The sequence below is a fragment of the Camponotus floridanus genome, unplaced genomic scaffold (assembly GCF_003227725.1).
Source record: "Camponotus floridanus strain SB8 unplaced genomic scaffold, Cflo_v7.5 scaffold123, whole genome shotgun sequence".
Lineage (NCBI taxonomy): Eukaryota > Metazoa > Arthropoda > Insecta > Hymenoptera > Formicidae > Camponotus > Camponotus floridanus.
Window position 1 is genome coordinate 263157 of NW_020229241.1, and position 21020 is coordinate 284176.

The 21020-nt window shown below is 31.1% G+C and overlaps 2 protein-coding genes across 6 annotated transcripts in view; one reads left to right on the forward strand and one right to left on the reverse strand.

Moving 5' to 3' along the window:
- The window catches only part of LOC105249883 (tetraspanin-1), a 52510-nt gene extending 43651 nt beyond the window's left edge, over window positions 1-8859 (forward strand). The window contains exon 9 of the mRNA XM_020027117.2: window positions 8712-8859. Coding sequence (XP_019882676.1) covers window positions 8712-8740 — 29 coding nt within the window. The 3' untranslated portion in view covers window positions 8741-8859. The remainder of the gene's footprint in view (window positions 1-8711) is intronic.
- On the reverse strand, window positions 2370-19902 carry LOC105249882 (mediator of RNA polymerase II transcription subunit 14). Of its 5 annotated transcripts, none has more exons than XM_025415574.1 (25): window positions 19799-19902; window positions 18772-18931; window positions 18548-18680; window positions 17587-17760; window positions 17368-17493; window positions 17039-17218; window positions 16760-16953; window positions 16539-16656; window positions 16324-16465; window positions 15653-15857; window positions 15414-15573; window positions 14834-15041; window positions 12709-12920; window positions 12308-12554; window positions 11715-11858; window positions 11407-11547; window positions 11151-11320; window positions 10893-11087; window positions 10554-10814; window positions 9340-9586; window positions 8666-9036; window positions 6271-6429; window positions 5923-6192; window positions 5573-5833; window positions 2371-3876 (listed from the first exon to the last, which is right to left on the reverse strand). In XM_025415574.1, the coding sequence occupies exons 2-25, from the start codon at window positions 18918-18920 to the stop codon at window positions 3712-3714; spliced, it is 4632 nt and encodes a 1543-aa protein (XP_025271359.1). In that variant the 5' UTR covers window positions 18921-18931; window positions 19799-19902; the 3' UTR covers window positions 2371-3711. The 5 variants fall into 5 exon arrangements, with proteins under 5 accessions (XP_025271358.1, XP_025271355.1, XP_025271356.1 ...); XM_025415575.1 differs by having other exon boundaries at window positions 2372-3876; window positions 12709-12887; XM_025415573.1 differs by having other exon boundaries at window positions 2370-3876; window positions 10893-11320; window positions 12709-12887.
- Between the last annotated feature and the right edge of the window lie 1118 nt (window positions 19903-21020).

Sequence of the window (21020 nt, forward strand, 5' to 3'; positions counted from 1 at the left end):
GGAAAAAAAATGAAATAAAAAGAAAATGAAATTAAATAAATTTCTTGAAAAAAAACGATAAAAATAAGAAAATAAAACTCTTTCTTTTATGAAAATAAAATAATTTTTTTTTAACTAATTTAGTAGTAGCACATAATAGAAAATGAATAAAGACGTTTTTTAAGAAATTTATTTAGTTTCATTTTCTTTTCACCTTTTGCACTTCCTTCATCAGAGGTTTTTAAGCGATAACTTCTTATGGAAGCATTTTTTGACCTATGTTTATAGGAAATTTTTTGTTCAGAATTAAATTTCCTATATCCTATCTTATAGGAAATTTATATATATATATATATATATATATATATATATATATATACCTTGTATATGAAACTCTTATAATAAAAGTATCTCAACGTTAATGTAAGTTGATAACGTTTCATGATTTCGTCAAGCGTTAATATTGTGGAGGTACAAGCGTTTAAAGCAATGGAGAAAATGGTATCGAAGATATTATAGAGCCGACCGATCATACGTTTCGCAATAACGATCTTTTCTTTTTCATCTTCCGGCTCTTCTTGTCGTCTATAAGTTAATGCAAATACTAAATGTCGATAACAAATAGTGAATGTATATATACGCAATATATGCGATAATAACATTAGATATTTTCATAAAATATTTTAGATGCTTGTATTATAACTCGGAATATTCATGCGCGATGTTTCGTTCATCTTGACATGAAGAAAAAAATAAATAAAGTGGAATATTTGACGAAATATTCGTGAGACAAGAAGCCGATGTATACTTCTTCGGCATAACTTTTTCGCTATTTTATTGCATTCAACAGAATTTTCTTATATACATGCACTTATTGAACAATCATAGCTTTATGCACGAGATCGATTTTTGGAGTAGCCTTCGAAAGAACAGTCAGATAAAGGCGTTAGTTAATTGCTGAAAGGAATTAAAGTATAAATTTTCATGCGAGAAAAATATTTCTTTCGACATTATATTATATTGACGAGGGAAAAGATATACGTACAAATTCTGTAACAGATTTGTAGTCTAGATTTCGTGCTTACATTGATACGCTCTGATTTTTCATCCTGATATATTTCTAGCCTTGTATTTTTCTCATGTACCTGATTAAAAAAAAAAAGAGAGAGATTGTCAGATATAAATATATCAGATATAAATATTTCTATGTGAGAAACGCGGAGAAAAAGCTGGCGCATCATTGCTGATAACGTAGATCGTGAGGAGCATTTTACATTCGCATTCTGTGAACATCACAAAAGTCAGAGTGTCATAAGCATTTATATTCGAACGTTTATTCTCTTTTCTTTGTCAGTTGTTCTGTATGAAAATGTGCTGCACATCATTGTGTTCCTAATAGAGGAATAACAATCAAACCTCCTTTTACCTCTGACATGCGCGACAGAGCATCTTGAACTTAAAAAAGAAATATATAATCTATATTAAAAGATATTTTATCACACTTATAAATCATGTATAATGTCATGTAATAATTAACGATGTCTTAATTATGATCGTCATTCGTAATACATTATGCGAGATTCGCACAGACTAATTGGAGGATTGAAACTCTCATATAAAACTTGTTAGTTGATAGTTTAAAAATATAATACGCAAAGTGCTTGTTTTTTTTAAATAATGTGCAGTTTAATTAAGAGATCAAGAACACGTTTTTTGCATGCGATGTGCACTATAAAAATATTCATATTTATTTTTGAACATTCGCATAGAGAGTGTGTCCGTCGAGTATATTGAAATAATGTAAAGGTTCTTTTTATTGCAATTTGATCCTTATTATGAATATCGATATTGTAAGTAATAATCTAAGATCTTATTTTTTGCTACGGAAAAAAAAAATAATTTTGAATGTTTTTCTCAAAATCTTATTTCCTTCAATGCTTTGACATTCACATAAAAAATACATAGACATTTATATATTCGGAAATTAAAATCGCTGGTATTAAATAAGGATAAATTGCAATACTGATAGCCTGATTTTTATAAAGCTGTCTAATATGTAATTCCATATTATGAATGTATAAATTTCAGAAAGACTAAAATCAACAAAAAGTAAAATGATATGAAAAAAAATGGAGCCTATAAGATATCAGTTTAGAATTTTGTGTAAAATTTATGGAAGTCGAGTCAAGATTAATGTGTTTATTCTGGAGTTGCGATAAAATAATGAATAAAGCGCGTGTTGTATGCTACGATAGTTTCGTATAAATTAATATAGTAATATCTACTTTAAACAAGATACTTGTTTTCGGTACTAAAGATACAAATAAGAGCTATATTGCAGAGTTATTTTTGAAAGATTACGTGAGGTGTTACAGTGATAAGATTAAAAAAAAAAGGACAAAACAACATAGATCCACGGTCCAAAACACATGATATTGCTTAATTTAAGTTCAAAGTTTAAGATTTTTAATAGGTATATTCATTTTTGTTTTGATGCAATTCAGAATTCATTAAATAGTTGTATCAAGATGTATTCAAATTTTATATACAGAGACTGATACCTGACCTAAAAGTGTACATATATTTGAGATGCGATTATCGATATACAGTTGTATTCCAATATATTATTATTAACTGTATGAGTATATATTGTACAATTACATATATTAAGAATATAGTACGATTGATTTTTGTTAAGAGTATTACATGTTTTTTGTAAAAAAGAGCTGTACACGCAGAACCAAAATAAAAATTTTATATTATTCATAAATTCCAGATAAAGTATGCAATGTTGGTGCAAATTGGTTTATTTTATCGATTCATTCCAACAACGATTATGAAAATAATTAAATGTAAATAGATTCTTTGTTCACATATTATAAAACGGACGAGTAAGTATAAAGTTAGACATTTTTTAAAATTCATTTCATATCTTTTGTATAAACATTTAGATTTCTACACATTTATTCGTAAAATAATATTAAACATATTCATTCTTTAAAAAATAGAATCGTGTCCATAAATACTATACTTCAGGAGACATACAGTACGTTTTATCCTTAATACGTCTATGAACTTGTGAATATTTTTACATTTGCATTTTTGTAAATGTTTTGTAATTTGCAACAATGTGAATTTTATTCTTTCATATTCACATTTTGATACATCAGATTGCTTATATGTTACAAAAGAATACTTATCTCAATAACAGATTTGTACTCTATTTATATACAGATAACTTTTAATGAAGAATATCAGCTAATATCAAGGAGAATGTAAATAAAAAAAAAATTTTTCATGACAATTATTGGCAATAATTCTCTATTAAATTTCCTTTAGCTATCTCCTTTAGTTATCCATATAATACAATTTATACATTCTTTTCAGCGTTTTATACTTATCATGAACAGTGTACACACATACATAGTCGATTTTTAGCTGATGATAAGATATACGTGTATCTTTAATAGCAATTTCAGAGATGCCAGATTATCTACAAGAACAGCTCAACAATTTTCTTGCTATTTCTCTCTATCTTTCTCGGGTTGAATGTGGCAAACGTATAGCGCTATCTATCTCTCCTAAAATCTTCCCCATAAAATGTAAATCTGCTCGTGATGGAATAAACGTGCGCGTCCTCTAATAAAGGGACCGAACATTACATTTACATTCCTAATTCATCCACGTCGGATGATTCGGCAGACAAAGGGGATTAGGAGAGTAAAGCAAGTCCTATTGAGGCGGACCGCCCATCATACTCATCGGTGGCATACTCTGGATTCCGTATGGTCCCTGCGGTGGTCCTTGGCCGCCAGCCATAGGCGAGTGCATTTGCATCGCTGCGTTTTGAATCTGCTGTGTAGAAGGTACCTGATTTCCCGCAGGAGATGCCACAACCTATTACAGATTTTAAAGTAAACTTTGTATTTTTCCATTAAAGTTTTCATAAAAATAATTCGTGCTTTGTTAATAATATTTTGTTTTCGGTATTTTATATTATTGGAAAAACTAATAAAAAATTAAATATATACGGTGGGCCATATTAATCGATGCACTCGAATATCTCGAAAACAGCACTCTTCAGAAAGAAATGTTTCAAACAAAAATTGTAGGGTGTCATAAGGGGGACATAAGATGGTGTTATTGGTTTGACCTTGGATAATCGTTTGAAGATCACGTGAAGATCACTTTTAATTTCTTAAATGGAAACCCCCATTTTTCAATGCATATTCTTGTAGCTTATCTCGAGAGCTTTCCAAAACACTACAGACAAATGTTTTTTCATTAAGTACTTTTTGAGTTATAAGGCTTCAAAGTTTGCAGTACTTCGATATAAAATGCAAAATATCTCGTAAAATATTTAGTTTTCGGTAGTCTTACCCTAATACTTTTATGCACAGGATAATGAGACAAAACTATTGGTGCAAAGAAAACGCATGATTGTTTATAATAAAAAATGTGTAATTTGCAATGCACTTTTTGTTATAAACAATCATACGTTTTCTTTGCACCAATAGTTTTGTTTCATTATCCTGTGCATAAAAGTATAAGGGTAAGACTACCGAAAACTAAATATTTTACGAGATATTTTGCATTTTATATCAAAGTACTGCAAACTTTGAAGCCTTATAACTCAAAAAGTACTTAATGAAAAAACATTTGTCTGTAGTGTTTTGGAAAGCTCTCGAGATAAGCTACAAGAATATGTAATGAAACATAGTGGGTTCAATTTAAGAAATTGAAGGTGACTTTTATGTGACCTTCAAATGACTTTCCAAGGTCAAACCAATGCTACCATCTTATGTCCCCCTTCACACCCTACAATTTTTGTTTGAAACATTTCTTTCTGAAGAGTGCTGTTTTCGAGATATTCGAGTGCATCGATTAAAATGGCCCACCGTGTATATACTATTGCTTAATGTATTGCGTAAATTACGACAATATAATGGTAATTTTTGTTCATATACAGGGTGGGCCATTTTAATCCGTCCACGGGAATATCTCCTCAGGTAGGCGATAGCGGAAAATGCCTCAGACAAAAGTTGTATGGCTTGAAGAGGGCCATAATATGGTGTCATTGGTTTGATTCCTTTCATTATTTTGTACATAAAAGTATTAAGATAAGATAATCAAAAAATGAATATTTTACAAAATATTTTATGGTTTATGTAAAATTAAGAAATAATTTCAAGCCTCATAATTCGGAAAGTACTTAATGAAAATTAACTTAATTATAGTGTTTTGGAAAGCTCTCGAGATGAGCTACAAGAATATGTAATAAAAAATAGGCAGTTCCATTTAAAAAATTGAAGGTGACCTTCCCGTGACCTTCAAATAACTAGTCAAGATCAAATTAATGACACCATCTTAATGTCCCCCTTCAAGCCATACATCTTTTGTCTGAGGCATTTTCCGCTATCGCCCCTATCTGAGAAGATATTCCAGTGGACGGATTAAAATGGCCCACCCTGTATATGTATATATATACACAATGCAGAAAAAAGATTTATGTAGTTTCTCATGCTCTAATAGAATTGCAGTGACAGATCATGAATTTTAAGATTTATTTCTTCTGCTTAGCAAAGAATTATACCTGTGATATAACCGGCGGTTCCGATGGTAATGTGAAATTAGCTAAAAGATCCCTTACAGAAGGAAATAACGAACATTCCGATTGATTTGCCCCGTAGTCGGCGAATCTCTTTAACTGCATAGACGCTGCCGTAATCGCTGGACTAATATTAAGATCTCTTCTTTCCGCCAATTGCGTTACATTTGTCGTGACATCATATACAAATGGTAGTACGAAGGACGTTTCTCCCGGATATGACATACCTATTCTCGTAAGTTGTAACTGCGAAATCATGTAAGTTGCATATGCAAAATCATGTAACAATCAATTGAATTTAATGAAATTCTAAGTGCTTCACAAATCGTACTTACAAAGAATAAAATTTTGCTTCTGCAAACATGCACTCCCTCTGATCCCGGGGGCACAATCTGTCCGGTAGAAGGTGGAATACGCAAGCACAATTGCACGGACCATTTCAGTTGCTGTTGCTGCACAAGACCGGGGACTAACTCTAGCTTCATTATTTGCACAAAGTCTTTCAGCACCTTGAAACGTATATTGAGCATTCTGCCGAAACCAGATAGTGTGTTGTGTTTATAAGGCGGAGCAGCGACTCGTGTATCAAAGAATTTTTCTATAATCTATGAATAAGAAGAATTATTGCAATTAATACACGTTGCGTATTTAATACATGCGACATATGTGTTTTAATTACTTACTTGTAACTCTTCCAGAGTCCACTGATCTTTGTACTCTGGAAGTGGTTGCACTTTGATGTGAAGAGATTGGAAATATTGCGGATTTAATCCAACTCTACATTGTAAGCTTTCGACTTTAAAATGTACTACGCCAGGTTCGGTACTATTGATACCAGTCACCTGTAATTTATACATATACAGGGTTTTCAAAAAGTCCCGAAACGCTAAAATATCTAAAACGATCAACTATAATGAAAAATATGTAAGGAACAAAGTTGTAGGACTAAATAAAATGTACCTAATGATGATAAGAATTTGATCTTGGATGAAGTATTCAAAGTCCTATGAAGGTCAAGTTGATTTTTTTAAATGAAACTCCTCATTTTTATTGCATATTCTTGTAGCTTATCTCGAAAGCTTTCCAAAACGCTACAATTAAGTTAGTTTTCATTAAGTACTTTCCGAGTTATGAGGCTTGAAATCATTTTTTAATTTTATATAAACCGTAAAATATCTTATACAATATTCATTTTTCGATTATTTTACCTTAATACTTTTATGTACAAAATAATGAAAAGAATCAATTGGTGTATAGAAAACACATAGTTGTTTCGAAGAAAAAAATATGTAATTTGCAATTAACAATTAGTGTTTTGGAAAGCTCTTAAAATAAGCTATACGAATATGCAATAAAAATGGAGAGTTCCAAAAAAAATCAACTTGACTTTCATATGACCTTGAGTACTTCATCCAAGGTCAAATTCTTATCATCATTAGGTACATTTTATTTAGTCCTACAACTTTATTCCTTACATATTTTTTCCTTATAATTGATCGTTTTCGAGATATTTTAGCGTTTCGGGACTTTTTGAACACCCTGTATATACACAGGATGTTATCCAATAATCGCCTAAGTCTCTCGTGTGCAACTAGAACGAGTTAAACTGATTGTGAGTAGAAAAGTCCTCTATCGTTTTGCGATCTTCGCAATAATTAATGAGATATTAATTTAATTAAAAAGATCAGCCAATTCGCGTGAACAAAAGCGCGCGGCGAGAAAAGCCGTCTCACTTTAACTTGATATTAAGCGTGCGGTGAAGCAGCAAGTGGAGTACTCTCCAAAACATGGTGGCAGTCCGCGACGCTTCAGTGTTAAGTTTGGTGAATTGAATTTTCCTATTCAATTCTTCCCGCTCTACTTGCACATGAGAGACTTAGGCGATTAGATACCCTGTATATATATTACTTTACCATTCTGTGCGTGTGTATACACACACACACACACACACACCACACACACACAGTGTCCCATTTTAAAAGTTCCACCATCATAACTTTTTTAATTTTGATTGTAGAAAAAAATGTTTCAGACAAAAGTTATATGGCTTGAAGGGGAACATAAGATGGTGTCATTAGTTTGACATTGAAGAGTCACCTGAAGGTCACGTGAAGGTCACATCCAACTTTTTAAATGGGATACCCTATATGCTTTTGCATGTTCTTATAGTTCATCTCTAGAGCTTTCCAAAACACTATAATTAAGTTAGTTTTCATTAAGTACTTTCCGAGTTATGAGGCTTGAAATCATTTCTTAATTTTACATAAACCATAATATATTTAGTAAAATATTCATTTTTCGATTATCTTGCCTTAATACTTTTATGTACAAAATAATGAGAGAAATCAATTGGTGTAAAAAAAAACATAGTTGTTTCAAAGAAAAAAATATGTAATTGTTAATTGCAAATTACATATTTTTTCTTAAAAATAACTATGTGTTTTCTTTACACCAATTGATTCCTCTCATTATTTTGTACATAAAAGTATTAGAGCAAAATAATCGAAAAATGAATATTTTTACTAGATATATTATGGTTTATGTGAAATTAAGGAATGATTTCAAAGCTCATAACTCGGAAAGTACTTAATAAAAACTAACTTAATTATAGTGTTTTGGAAAGCTCTCGAGATGAACTATAAGAACATGCAAAAGCATATAGGGTATGCCATTTAAAAAGTTGGATGTGACCTTCACGTGACCTTCAAGTGACTCTTCAATGTCAAATTAATGACACCATCTCCCTTCAAGCCATATAACTTTTGTCTGAAACATTTTTTTCTACAATCAAAATTATAAAAGTTATGAGAGTGAAATTTTTAAAATGGGACACCCTGTATATATATATATATATATATATATATATATATATATATATATACATATATACTATATATATAGAATACTATATATATGTAATACATTTAGAAAAATACTATACTTTTTATATTTATTTTATGTATATATTTAAAATAAATATATGAATATTTACCACAAATTCGCCAAATATTATTCGCGGCCAATATTCTGTAACAATTTATGTATTATGTTACAATTTATGTATACAAGTTCACTTACACAATCGTCTGTCTGAATAAAGCGTTGCAATTGTCTCCTCATGTAGACACAACCCAGAAATCTCTCAAGCGGTGACATATCCGGACCGGGTAAGCCGGATGGATGCGGTGAGGCGCAACAAAGCGATTCTAGCGCTTCGTGCGTGAGAAGCGTCGGTACGGCGCCAGCCCAAGATCTCGGCGGTAATACTCGGGACATGTGACTACCGGTCTTGTGATCAGAGGCTTGCGGGCTATGCAGTGCCACATGACCCGGACTTTGCCCAGGTCTCGCAGGAGATGGTCTTGGTACACTCGGCGATCCAGGCCAATTGGAAGCAGCCGGTGAGGCCATACTTTGAGAAGATGGAAAAGGACTACCATCGATATGACCTGAATATCGATGTTTCATTGTTATTAAAAGGCTTTTGTAAGGATTAATTCGTATTAAAAGTGTTGGCAAATATTACTACCATTGTGAAGTCTGATGTTTCATTTTTGTACAATTATAATTTTTGAAAGTGAGAATTTCATCATTTCTCGCTTTTTTTAAAGTAATGCAATGGAAATGCGCTTTCAGTTAAGATAAATATAAATAAAAACTGACAAAATATAATAGTTTTGAAAAGGACAAAAGAAATATCGAAGAATGAAAAATATATATCAAAACCTGTATATATCACATATATATCACACCTGTCTGCATGAATGAACCAGCAGGCGAATGTCCTACTTGAACATTACTACAAGGTCCAGGTGACGATGTTGGCATAAGACCAGCCGGACTAGGAACATGCATTGGATTTAGAGGACTGTTTGCAACGAGTCCCGAGCCAGGAGATGGATGTGGTAACATGTTAGGTGTATTCGGTGGTAACGATGGCGGGGATGCTAAATTAAACGATGTTGCGGGACTGCTTCCGAAACTTTGATGTTGACTGGCCTAAGAAAAAAAAATATTTTTGTAATCACAGTCGAATAATTTACATATTATATACAGGGTGTCTCATTTTAATTTTCCCAGGCAAATATTTCGGAAAATAATGAAAAATCGAAAAAATGTTTCGGACAAAAGTTGTATGGTTTCTAGGGGGACATAAGATGGCACCATTGGTTTGATCTTGAAGAGTTATTTGAAGGTCACATGAAGGTCACCTTCAATTTCTTAAATGGAACCTACATTTTCTCATTACATATTCTTGTAGCTTATCTCGAGAGCTTTCCAAAACACTATAATAAAATATTTTTTTATTGAGTATTTTTCGAGTTATGAGGCTTGAAATCATTTCTTAATTTAATATAAACCGTAATATATCTAGTAAAATATTCATTTTTCGATTATCTTGCCTTAATACTTTTATGTACAAAATAATGAGAGAAATCAATTGGTGTAAAAAAAACACATAGTTGTTTCAAAGAAAAAATATGTAATTGTTAATTGCAAATTACATATTTTTTCTTAGAAACAACTATGTGTTTTCTTTACACCAATTGATTCCTCTCATTATTTTGTACATAAAAATATTAAGATAAGATAATCGAAAAATAAATATTTTACAAGATATTTTACGGTTTATGTAAAATTAAGAAATAATTTCAAGCCTCATAACTTGGAAAGTACTTAATGAAAACTAACTTAATTATAGTGTTTTGGAAAGCTCTCGAGATGAACTACAAGAATGTGCAAAAATATATAGGGTGTTCCATTAAAAAAAATTGAATTGACCTTCACGTGACTTTCAAATGACTCTTCAAGGTCAAACCAATGGCACTATCTTATGTCCCTCTAGAAACCATACAACTTTTGTCTGAAACATTTTTTCGATTTTTCATTATTTTCCGAAATATTTGCCTGGGGAAATTAAAATGAGACACCCTGTATATATATTTATATTAGTCAGGCAATCTACCTGGGATATATTTGTAGTATGAGGACTGGCCGGTGTGTGAGGATTACTGCCGGATGGTGGTGTGAGTGGCGGATGAAATCTTAGACCTTCACGCTGTTGCGCGGGCGATTGCGGTCCGCTTCTGTGATGTCCTAAGAACCCTCCTACGTTGCTTCCACCACCATCGCTATCCATAGTGACGGGGGACGGTGGATTATCGTCCTCCGATTGAGATCTTCTTCTAAATACCGCGTTCTCATCGACATATTTCGACAAAAACGCCTACAATACGTGAATAGTATAGCTTAGTTATATCACTTCAAGTACTTTGCACTTTAAAAAAAGAAGAAAATTTCTTACCTTTAAGCCTTGCGTGGGTGTGAACTCGTCGACGACGTTACTTTTGTCAAAATGACTATAAGCACCGTCACGTAAACTCACCAAACCTCCGCCGCGCAAACGTAATTCCAAACAATACATGCCTTGATACGCTATCTTTACTAAAGTGACACATTGTGGCATTATAGTAAACGTTTGTACTGGCACTCGTGGTCTCTGTAGAGAGGAATTTATCCGTAAGTCTGAACCAAAAAAAGGCAGATATGCGCGTGCACTTACCGCATGCACGCATAACTGAGGGATTGTCGGTAATTTACTGATCGACGTAAGCGGCTGAAGCGTTTCATTAAGTATATGAATAATTTGTGCCAAATTCTTATGTCTATTTAAATGGGCTTCTAGCTGTTCCTTCATTATAGAATGCGCATTAGTCACTGTATTGGTTGGACCTATTAAGTTACAAATAAAATTTGTATTATTATACATTTCCAATAATAATAATAATGTGTTTTTAAACTAAAATCAAAAGACTTACTTCTACCAAATACTAGTTTGAAATTTGCTTTATCATTCCATTGTACAGTTACAATTGCAGCATGATTTGGACCATATGCAAGAACTAACTTGCTATAACTATAAGACTTAATGCTAACCATGTTGCGTAAATTGTACTTCTCTAGAGTGAAAAGCAACATTAAATTATACAAACGTAATTATATATGTGATATATAACAGCGTATAAGATTGGAACATATAACATATATATATATATATATATATATATATATATATATACATATACATATACATATACATATATATGTATATATATATATAACATACCCATTTTGAAATATTCAGCTAAATCATGAACAAGTGAATACAAATGCACTATTTGTGCCCAGTCATGTAATAAGGCATCTACAGTACGAGAGACGGTGTCGGCTGTTCCCATTTCATATTGAAAATAGACTGGTCTTCGTACACCTATAAAATTCGATAAGATTCGATAAGGAAAGAAAAATACATTTGCGTTCTACAATTTTTATTGTAACAAAAAAAGAAAATTATAATGTATTCTTTTATGAATCCATTTATACAAGAGATGAAATTTTACTTAGAAGTTAAAATAGAAATTAATTATATAATAAAATATTGTATATTTATGAGTTAAAAATATAAAATTTTAGATAAATTCCTTAAAAGTATAACAATAAAAAATTATAGCAATTAACGAAAAAGAATTATCTTTGAAATATGAATAAATATAAGAATATATAATTATGCTTTAAAAATTGAAAATACAAAGAAAAAAATATAGATCTATATAATAAATACTCCATTATTTCATGTAGTATCCAAAAATTCAATTTTAAATATAAAATAATGAAAGGTGTCAATAATTAATGTGGTATCTGATAAAGAAAATTTAATACCTTGTTCTTTGGAATGACTACTAGAGAGGGGACTACCAAAAAATACAAATTCCACCATCCAAGTTTTAGCCATGCCTTTGCCTTGAACTCTAATCGAAACACTTAGTAACCTTTTGAGAAGAGCGTGCCAAGCACTGCTTGTAGCGATAGTCGGCGATGGCGCAGGTAATTGTACAAGTTTAAGTACCAATGCTGTGGCATTTGCTTCGACCTGTAACCCTTGATGAGCTATCTCTCGTCTAGTAAGCTGCAAATTAACAATTAAATGAATAGAATCATGGAAAAATCTCAATTATCGTGCATTTCACAATTATTATGCACGTTCCATAGAAAGGAAATTTTTCTTCCTCTAATGAGAGACAATCTATGATATAAAAATGAACGGAAATTTAAAATCTTACTTCTTGAGCTAGAGTTACGAATGGTATCCGTTCGTCGCATAGAGCGACAACATGCGCCAATTCCGGAATGAAGTAAGCCGGATGTTTCGCTCTTCTATTCTGTGATGTTCCCACCGCGTCTGTCCTTCCTCCGATTCCAGTGCTTCTACGTTTGTTGCTCATCGTCGTCTCCACCACTTCTGTAATGCACCCCCCATCTTGATCATTATTCCCTAAAAAATCCACCCGTTAATCCCCCTAAAAGTAGCAGAAGTAGTACACCACACTCAATGTTGCCAGATGTTAATTATTATGTGTACACCATACTATATTAATAATCAAGCAATTAAATGTTAATGTAAGGATTAGTGAGAAAGTTCTTATAGCAAGTAGGATAAACTAATATATATATATAATTAGTCGGGCTGTCCCAAAAGTCTCGGATCGGTCGAATATTTCATAAACTATGCACTTTAGAAAGAAATGTTTCAGACAAAAGTTATATGGCTTGAAGGGGGCCATCAGATAGAGGCAATGATTTGACATGGGAGAGTCATTTGAAAGTCACGTGAAGATCACCGTCAATTTCTTAAATGGAACTCCCTATTTTTTATTAAATATTCTGGTCACGTCGAGAGCTTTCCAAAACATTATAATTAAGTTAGTTTTCATTAAGTACTTTCCGAATTATGAGCTTGAAATCATTTCTTAATTTTACACAAACCGTAAAATATCTTGTAAAATATTTATTTTTCGATTATTTTACTTTAATACTTTTATGTACAAAATAATGGGAGGAATCAATTGGTATAAAGAAAAAACATAGTTGTTTTTAAGAAAAAAATATGTAATTTGCAATTAACAATTACATATTTTTTTTTAAAACAACTGTGTTTTTTTACACCAATTGATTCCTCTCATTATTTTGTACATAAAAGTATTAAGGTAAGATAATCGAAAAATGAATATTTTACTAGATATTTTATGGTTTATGCAAAATTAAGAAATGATTTCAAGCCTCATAACTCCAAAAGTACTCAATGAAGAAATACTTTATTATAATGTTTTGGAAAGCTCTCGAGATAAGTTACACGAATATGTAATAAAAAATAGGGAGTTCCATTTAAGAAATTGAAGGTGACCTTTACGTCACCTTCAAATGACTCTCCAAGGTCAAATCATTGCCACTATCTGATGGTCCCCTTCAAGCCATACAACTTTTGTCTGAAACATTTCTTTCTAGTGCATAGTTTATGAAATATTCGACCAGTCCGAGACTTTTGGACACCTTGTATATATATCATACTTAATACAAAAGAATGTATAATTGCATGTACATATAATTACATTAGCTCGACAACAAATGAAGACAATTGATTTATAGATTTTATCAGACCTGTTCAAGCTTTAACTCGCGATGCTTTTGCTTTTTCTTCAATCTTGCCAAATCGGAAAAGAAATAAAAAACCAGTTAACATGCCATTTATATAGATATAATTCTAGGGATCCTTAATGAAACACGTACTATGCTTGGAATTGATTAAGTTACTTCATTAAGAATGATTATAGCAATATGATTGTTTGCAAATGGAAATAATAAGCTTATTGTTAGTGATAAATTTGAATAGGTCTGATTTGTGTATAATAATATTGTATAATAATAAATATATATACATACTTATATGTCATATAACACTAGTAGATAGAATAAATCAGGAGTTGAAAAAGTTGAATTGTAATAAAAAAAGAGAAAAGAAAAAACGTTATTATATACAAGATTTTAATAAACTGCATACTACAATTAAAACTATATGCTACTAATATATATACTTTTTATTTTTACCTGTATACTTGTATATCTATATTAATAATGTATATAATAATAAAAAACTAAGCTCAAATACACATGCATATCTATATACATTTTATTTATCCATTAATGATAAATAACAATATTATTGTATCCACAATATCATAACATTGAATAATAATAATAATATCAATAATGTTATAATATTGTTGATAATAGTGAATTTATTTAAATATGTAAATTTTGAAGATAGAAAATTAAAGTTGAGAGAAACATAAATAAAAAAGAAATATATATAGAAAAAAATTACGCATTAAAGCATATACCAATACTCACCACTGTCGACACTTGTAAACGGCCCGTGTGTAATGACAAAAGTATCAAACTCAATAAGACTCTGAACTTTTAGATACATTTTTGGTATTTCTGTTTCTATACTATCATCGTGCGGATCATCTTCAATGGAACTATGCTTCACTACAGCGAGATAGAAGGAACACTCTATTTCACATGGTGAATTTTCTTTTTCTTTGAACGCAACAATCTAGAGTAAGCAATATCACAAAATATATGTAAACAATTATTATTGTATAAACAATTGTGTAATACTAATGTAATATATTTCTCAATGAATATATCTTTCAATGAGATGATTATTATTATAATCCTTGAAATCATGAATTTACATACCAGTATAACATTAGGATATTTAGTTTTGTTTTTCTTTTAGGAGAACTATTTTTTTAGGGAAAATTTCTGTAAATTATTTTTAGGGATATTTTTATGAAATATATTAAATATAAATTTTTTGCATACAAGGTGTAATATTTTTTATGTACTTGGCGTACTTTTTTTACCTTTATAAGGTTTTTTTTAGAGGGATTATTATAATCCTTGAAATCATGAATTTACATACCAGTATAACATTAGGATGTCTATGCAATTGCACAAACATGCGGTGTCTACTAATCTTAGACATAGGGTGATCTGGATGATGTAAGACAGGCAAACGTTCATGAGGAGTAGCGGCTAAATGCTGCAATGTTTTCTCGCAACGTCTTTGTGTTATCCAAAATCTGGCATAAAATAATTTATCAATAATTCTATTTTAAATGAAAGGAAAGTTTACAAGCAGTATTACAGTAATATTTGTACCTCAATTCAGATATAAGTGTCGGAAGACGCGAATGATCCCCATTCAAAGCTGCTGTTAATTCTGGTACAAGAGGCGCATCATATTGAGGGATATGACATTGTAACATACCAGTATGAGTATCAACTGTAACTAATAGAAGCTCAGCACGTAAACACGGTTGTAATATCGGTACTGACAAAATAGCTGGAGATCCTGCTAAAGTACCTAAGAAATATACGTGCATTATACAGGGTGTCCCAAAACTCATAATCAATCTATCAAAGACAGATTCCTGGGATCGTTTGGAGACGATTTTTCCTCAGCGAAAATGTCGATGAAAGTCATTATTTTTTGCATGTTCCCAATTTTTGTCATCATATATCTTTGCAATTAAGCATTAAATTGAAACTCAACTAAAGTAAACTCTATTTAAAATTAATCGAAGAATGTGGTTTTGTTAATATTTTATTTCTACAAAGCTTAATTTACGAAAAACCCCTTATTTTCAATCACTTATAATTTGAAAATTATTAGTGCCTCGACATTTTCGTTGAGGAAAAATCGTCTTCGGATGATCCCAGGAATCTGTCTTTGGAAGATTGATTATAAGTTTTGGGACACCCTGTATAAATATTTTATTTTATTTGAACTTATAAAAAGTAAAAGGATGCAGAAAAAATTCTTAACTTACATTCGACGTCCTTCAGCATTGTTTGTAATTCTTGTTTCAATTCGGAGAGACGACTTCGCGTCCGAATATAAATTGTATGCACAAGTAAACATTCCATTGATAACTGATCAGATCTAATGGCTCTATGTGCTATTTCACTTTCCTGTGTAATATTACCATAATATATTATTATAAACGTAGAATTTTGAAAAATATAAATGTATTCCTTTTTTTACCTTACTACCTAATGACGGAATGTGTACAACTGCAAGAGGCCTCGCAGGATCATGCTGATCTACTTGAATGGTCAATTTGTACCCAAGTTCTGATCGTGGATCTTTATTCGTTAATTCCCTAAAAAGATTTCATACGCGAGGTAAAAATGTATCTGTATATACAATTCTTTTTGCAACATTATTTTTTTCTAAACATAAGTATATCATACAATTATTATTACCTCCAATAAGATACAGAGAGACATTTGCCAGGTACATATTCATCCACATGAATATGATCATCTAATCTATCCTGAATTAGCCTTAATGTTTGAGAAAATAAAACTTCTAACTGTAATGACTGGCAAAAATAATGCAAGATATAATACACTTCTGATAATGGATTGGTACTTTCAGCCAATCGTGATTGAATAACCTGTTATAGAAAGAAATTCTATTTGTTAAATGCATCTGAGAATACAGTTTATCTTAACTTTTTCTAACTTTATTTTATGATATACCTGATGTACATATCGAGTTTGCAAGGGATGCACTAATGCTTTTCCATCACCAGTTTCCCTATCTGAAACCAAAATCTCCAATTCTAACAATCTCCATGGAACTGTTGGTCCATCACTCATAACTGTAAGAGATACTGAAAACTCTTGCTCTACAAGAAATGTCACTCTTCCTGCTTCAATCTATATAAATAATAAATCGAATTTAATCATATTGGATATGTAAACAACAAATCATATATGTAATTTTTTTTCTTCCATAGAGTAATGCATATCACAGCAATTTTTAATAGAATTTACTTATATTTTTATTGTTATTTGTACATATCTACCTTCAAGTTACGCATCTGTGGCAATAAATTTCCAGTGACTAATCTATGTTGAATAACTTGATTCAATCTTTGCAGTGTGCTTCTCTTTTCTGCAGCTGTTATAGGATCTGGAGGCACTATTCTTTCCTGTATAAATATTATAAATATGATATTTTTATGAATACTTACCATAAACTTATATAATTAACACTTCTTTGCATGCAGGCTTTCTATACTTACTCTAATACAGGCTGGTAATCTACCATAAGTGCCAGTAGTAAGTACTTCTACAGCTGCAGGGATATGAAAATTTGGAAGTCTAGCATGCACCAAAGTTTCACGAGCCATTCTTGCCAACATATCCGCAGTATCAACAAAGAGCAATGATTGTTTATCTAAAAATGCCATAATATGCTAAAACAAAAAAAAGGTGTAAGTTAGTAGGGTTTAATTATATAGGTAGATTTTAATTATATAACGTAATCATATTTATTCATATATAATTAAGTTATATATGATTATCATGTAAACATAATTTTATATAATTATATAACAATAATTTAATTATATAAAAGAATATATATATATATATATTAGGGTTGCCAGATCTCTAATGAGAAATAATAGGAGATTCAAAATGAAAATATAGGAGAATATAGGAGAAATATTTACAACAAATTCGGATAGATATTTAAAATTTATTAGTTACAAAATAATGCGGTTTATTAACGAACGTTAAAATATATGAACGAAAATAAATATAAATTCTGCTTATTAAAAAAACGTAACTTAACTTTATTGCACAATGAAAAAGATATAACTCTTTGATTAATTAATATACTTATCATTTTTTTGTGCTTTTTTTAAAAGGAGATGATCGTTCTTTATTATATCGTAAAACTGCTACATATAGTTATAACAATATATATCCCTATATGCAGCAATTCACGTGGGAAGGCATTTCTCTCCCCTTCTATACACGGTCACGGCCCGTTACGGAACTCACGGACCAGAATTTTTTATGCAATAAGGCAAATATAGAATATAAGAGATATATAGGAGATATAGGTCGAAATATAGGAGATTTTCTCCTATATTCAAACCTTCATAGGAGATAGGAGATTTGTTCTAAATATAGGAGACTCCTATTAAATATAGGAGATCTGGCAACCCTAATATATATATAAAATATATATCTTACTGTAGACTTATCCACTTTAGATGCACTGTTCGCCCACTTTACTAATGCCAATAAACGAACATATAATTGTCTCGTTCGAGCAGAAAAATTATAAATTTCAATTTTGCGTTCCATATCTGTTTTACGAGGCAATCTAAATATATAAAGAATGTACAAAATCCATAACAAATTGTATTATAAAATGTTAATGTATACCTGTTAATATCTTGATATTTTGTACTTACAGTTCAGCAAGAACAGTGAGTTCATGATATGTTCGTTGTATTATAAAATCTATGAGCATGCCTAAGGAGATAGATCCCCCACGATTACCCTCTTGCGGTATATTATTCGTGACAGGAGTCTGATGATCTTCTAAAGGTACTGGCGCCATTTTGATGTTGTCTTCGATAAAAAATACTATATTAATCTAATATGTATGTACAGGTGGATAAAAAAAAAATCATATATAAAATCTCTTCTCCAGTATGTATCACAAGATGTATATTATATATATGTATATATTCTAGTTACATATACTTTATATTAATTATATATTTTTAAGAATTATTTATTACTTTTTATTGCAAAATGCTTATAAAAAATATTATTTCAAAGATAATAAAGAAAATGCATAGAGTTTAACATATTGATAACATATATGTAATATATTTAGTTTTTTAATAATAAAAGCTATATCCGACACTCAAACGAATTCTTTCATAGAAATAATTGCGAATCTATGTAATGTTTATTAAAATATATAAATTTATATTGTTTGAAAATTAACATAATTGTGTGGACGAAGTCTAGAAAAAAATTGCTTTTGTGAATTTAAATAATACATCAATAATAATTCTACATAAATATAACATTTAGAATCATTTTATAAATGCTTGCTGTAATATGCAGTAATGTCGTTTTCATTTGAAACTGTATGTAAAATTATTGTACCAACCACATACAATTAGTATTATAATTATTTTGGTCTCTCTCTCTCTCTCTCTCCTAGATTAGTATCTAACTTTTATATTTATTCTTTTAATGACGCCGCGATGATCAACATAATTGAAAAGAACACATTGCGACAATTCTATTATTTTGTTAATTTACAGAATGGACGAATACGTTTTATTTTCCGTCGTGATTTTATAACTCGACCACATAATTACAATATATATGACAACAATAGTTTTCAGCATATTTGGTCGTAATAATTAAGTTAAAAAACTGATACACATTCAGAGTTGTAAAATTTCACCTTTCACTTACTACGAAATGCTACGAAATCATTGAATAAAAAATATCATTAAGGGGCAGTGGAAACCATCGACGTATACACTGGACTGAGCATCGCGATAGACAGGTGAGCGTCCGCTGTAGAGAGGGTGCTTTCCATTTAGCGACACAAGCGTCATTCTATTTTTTTTCAATGAATACAATAAACAAAGATAGAATGACATTTGTGTCGCTAAATGGAAAGCACCAGAGAGAGGTACTAGAGAGCCTACAATCAGAGCTGCGTCCAGAAATATCACCAGAGTGTACACTGCGCGGCAACGATTCGTTCCGTGGTCCCTCTCGCGAGGCAAGGGGAGCGTAGCCTCTAACCGATTGGTTAGAGGCTGATTAGCCATTGCCACGCTGCCAGCTGATTGGTCACTTCTACGCTCCCCTTGCCCCACGAGAGAGTGGCCAAAGAACGAATCGTTGTCGCGCAGTGTACATACTTGGGTATTATTTTATCCTTGTTTAACATTCAGTGAACAACAAAGATAAAATGATACCTGGGAGCACCTCGGGTGATGTTTTTGAACACAGCCCAGAGTGGCAACTAGGTGCCACTTCTGACTGGTCGGCCATTTTTCATCCGTTGCCGCCAGGTTTTCAAACTTATCTAAATTTTATGTACCTATCAACACAATAATTAATTAAACAATATATTATAACATTGTAAATATTCATAACAAATAATTTTACCTCGCATAAACATGAATTTTTAGCTGGTATCCAGTTTGCGTATTTATTATTTATATTACTAATCCATTGATTTCGATGTTGTACTCTTGGTAATATTTTCATACTATATCCCTTGTATGAGGAATTAGTACAAAAAGGAATTGTATGTACAGCCAACCATTTTATAATAATTTTGACTATTAATATAAGTATGAAAGAGAAAATGCTGTCAATTTTCGCTTACCCTCACCACTAACGAGATACTGTTAAAGACCGACAGCCCTGTGTAAATTTTCGTAACTACCAAGTGGGCCTGGTGGGCCCGGAGATAATAGAAGATTGATGATATTATCGGCCGTTTTGATTACATTGAAGACAATTACAAGAGTTATTTAAATCATACGAGTATGTTAGGTCATTCTGTTATTGTTTCATTATCGAAAATGTATAAATCTTTTATATATCTGTTTTAAAAATGACAAATTATGTATAAAATCGTTATTTTATTATTGACAATGTAAAGATTTTGTTACCT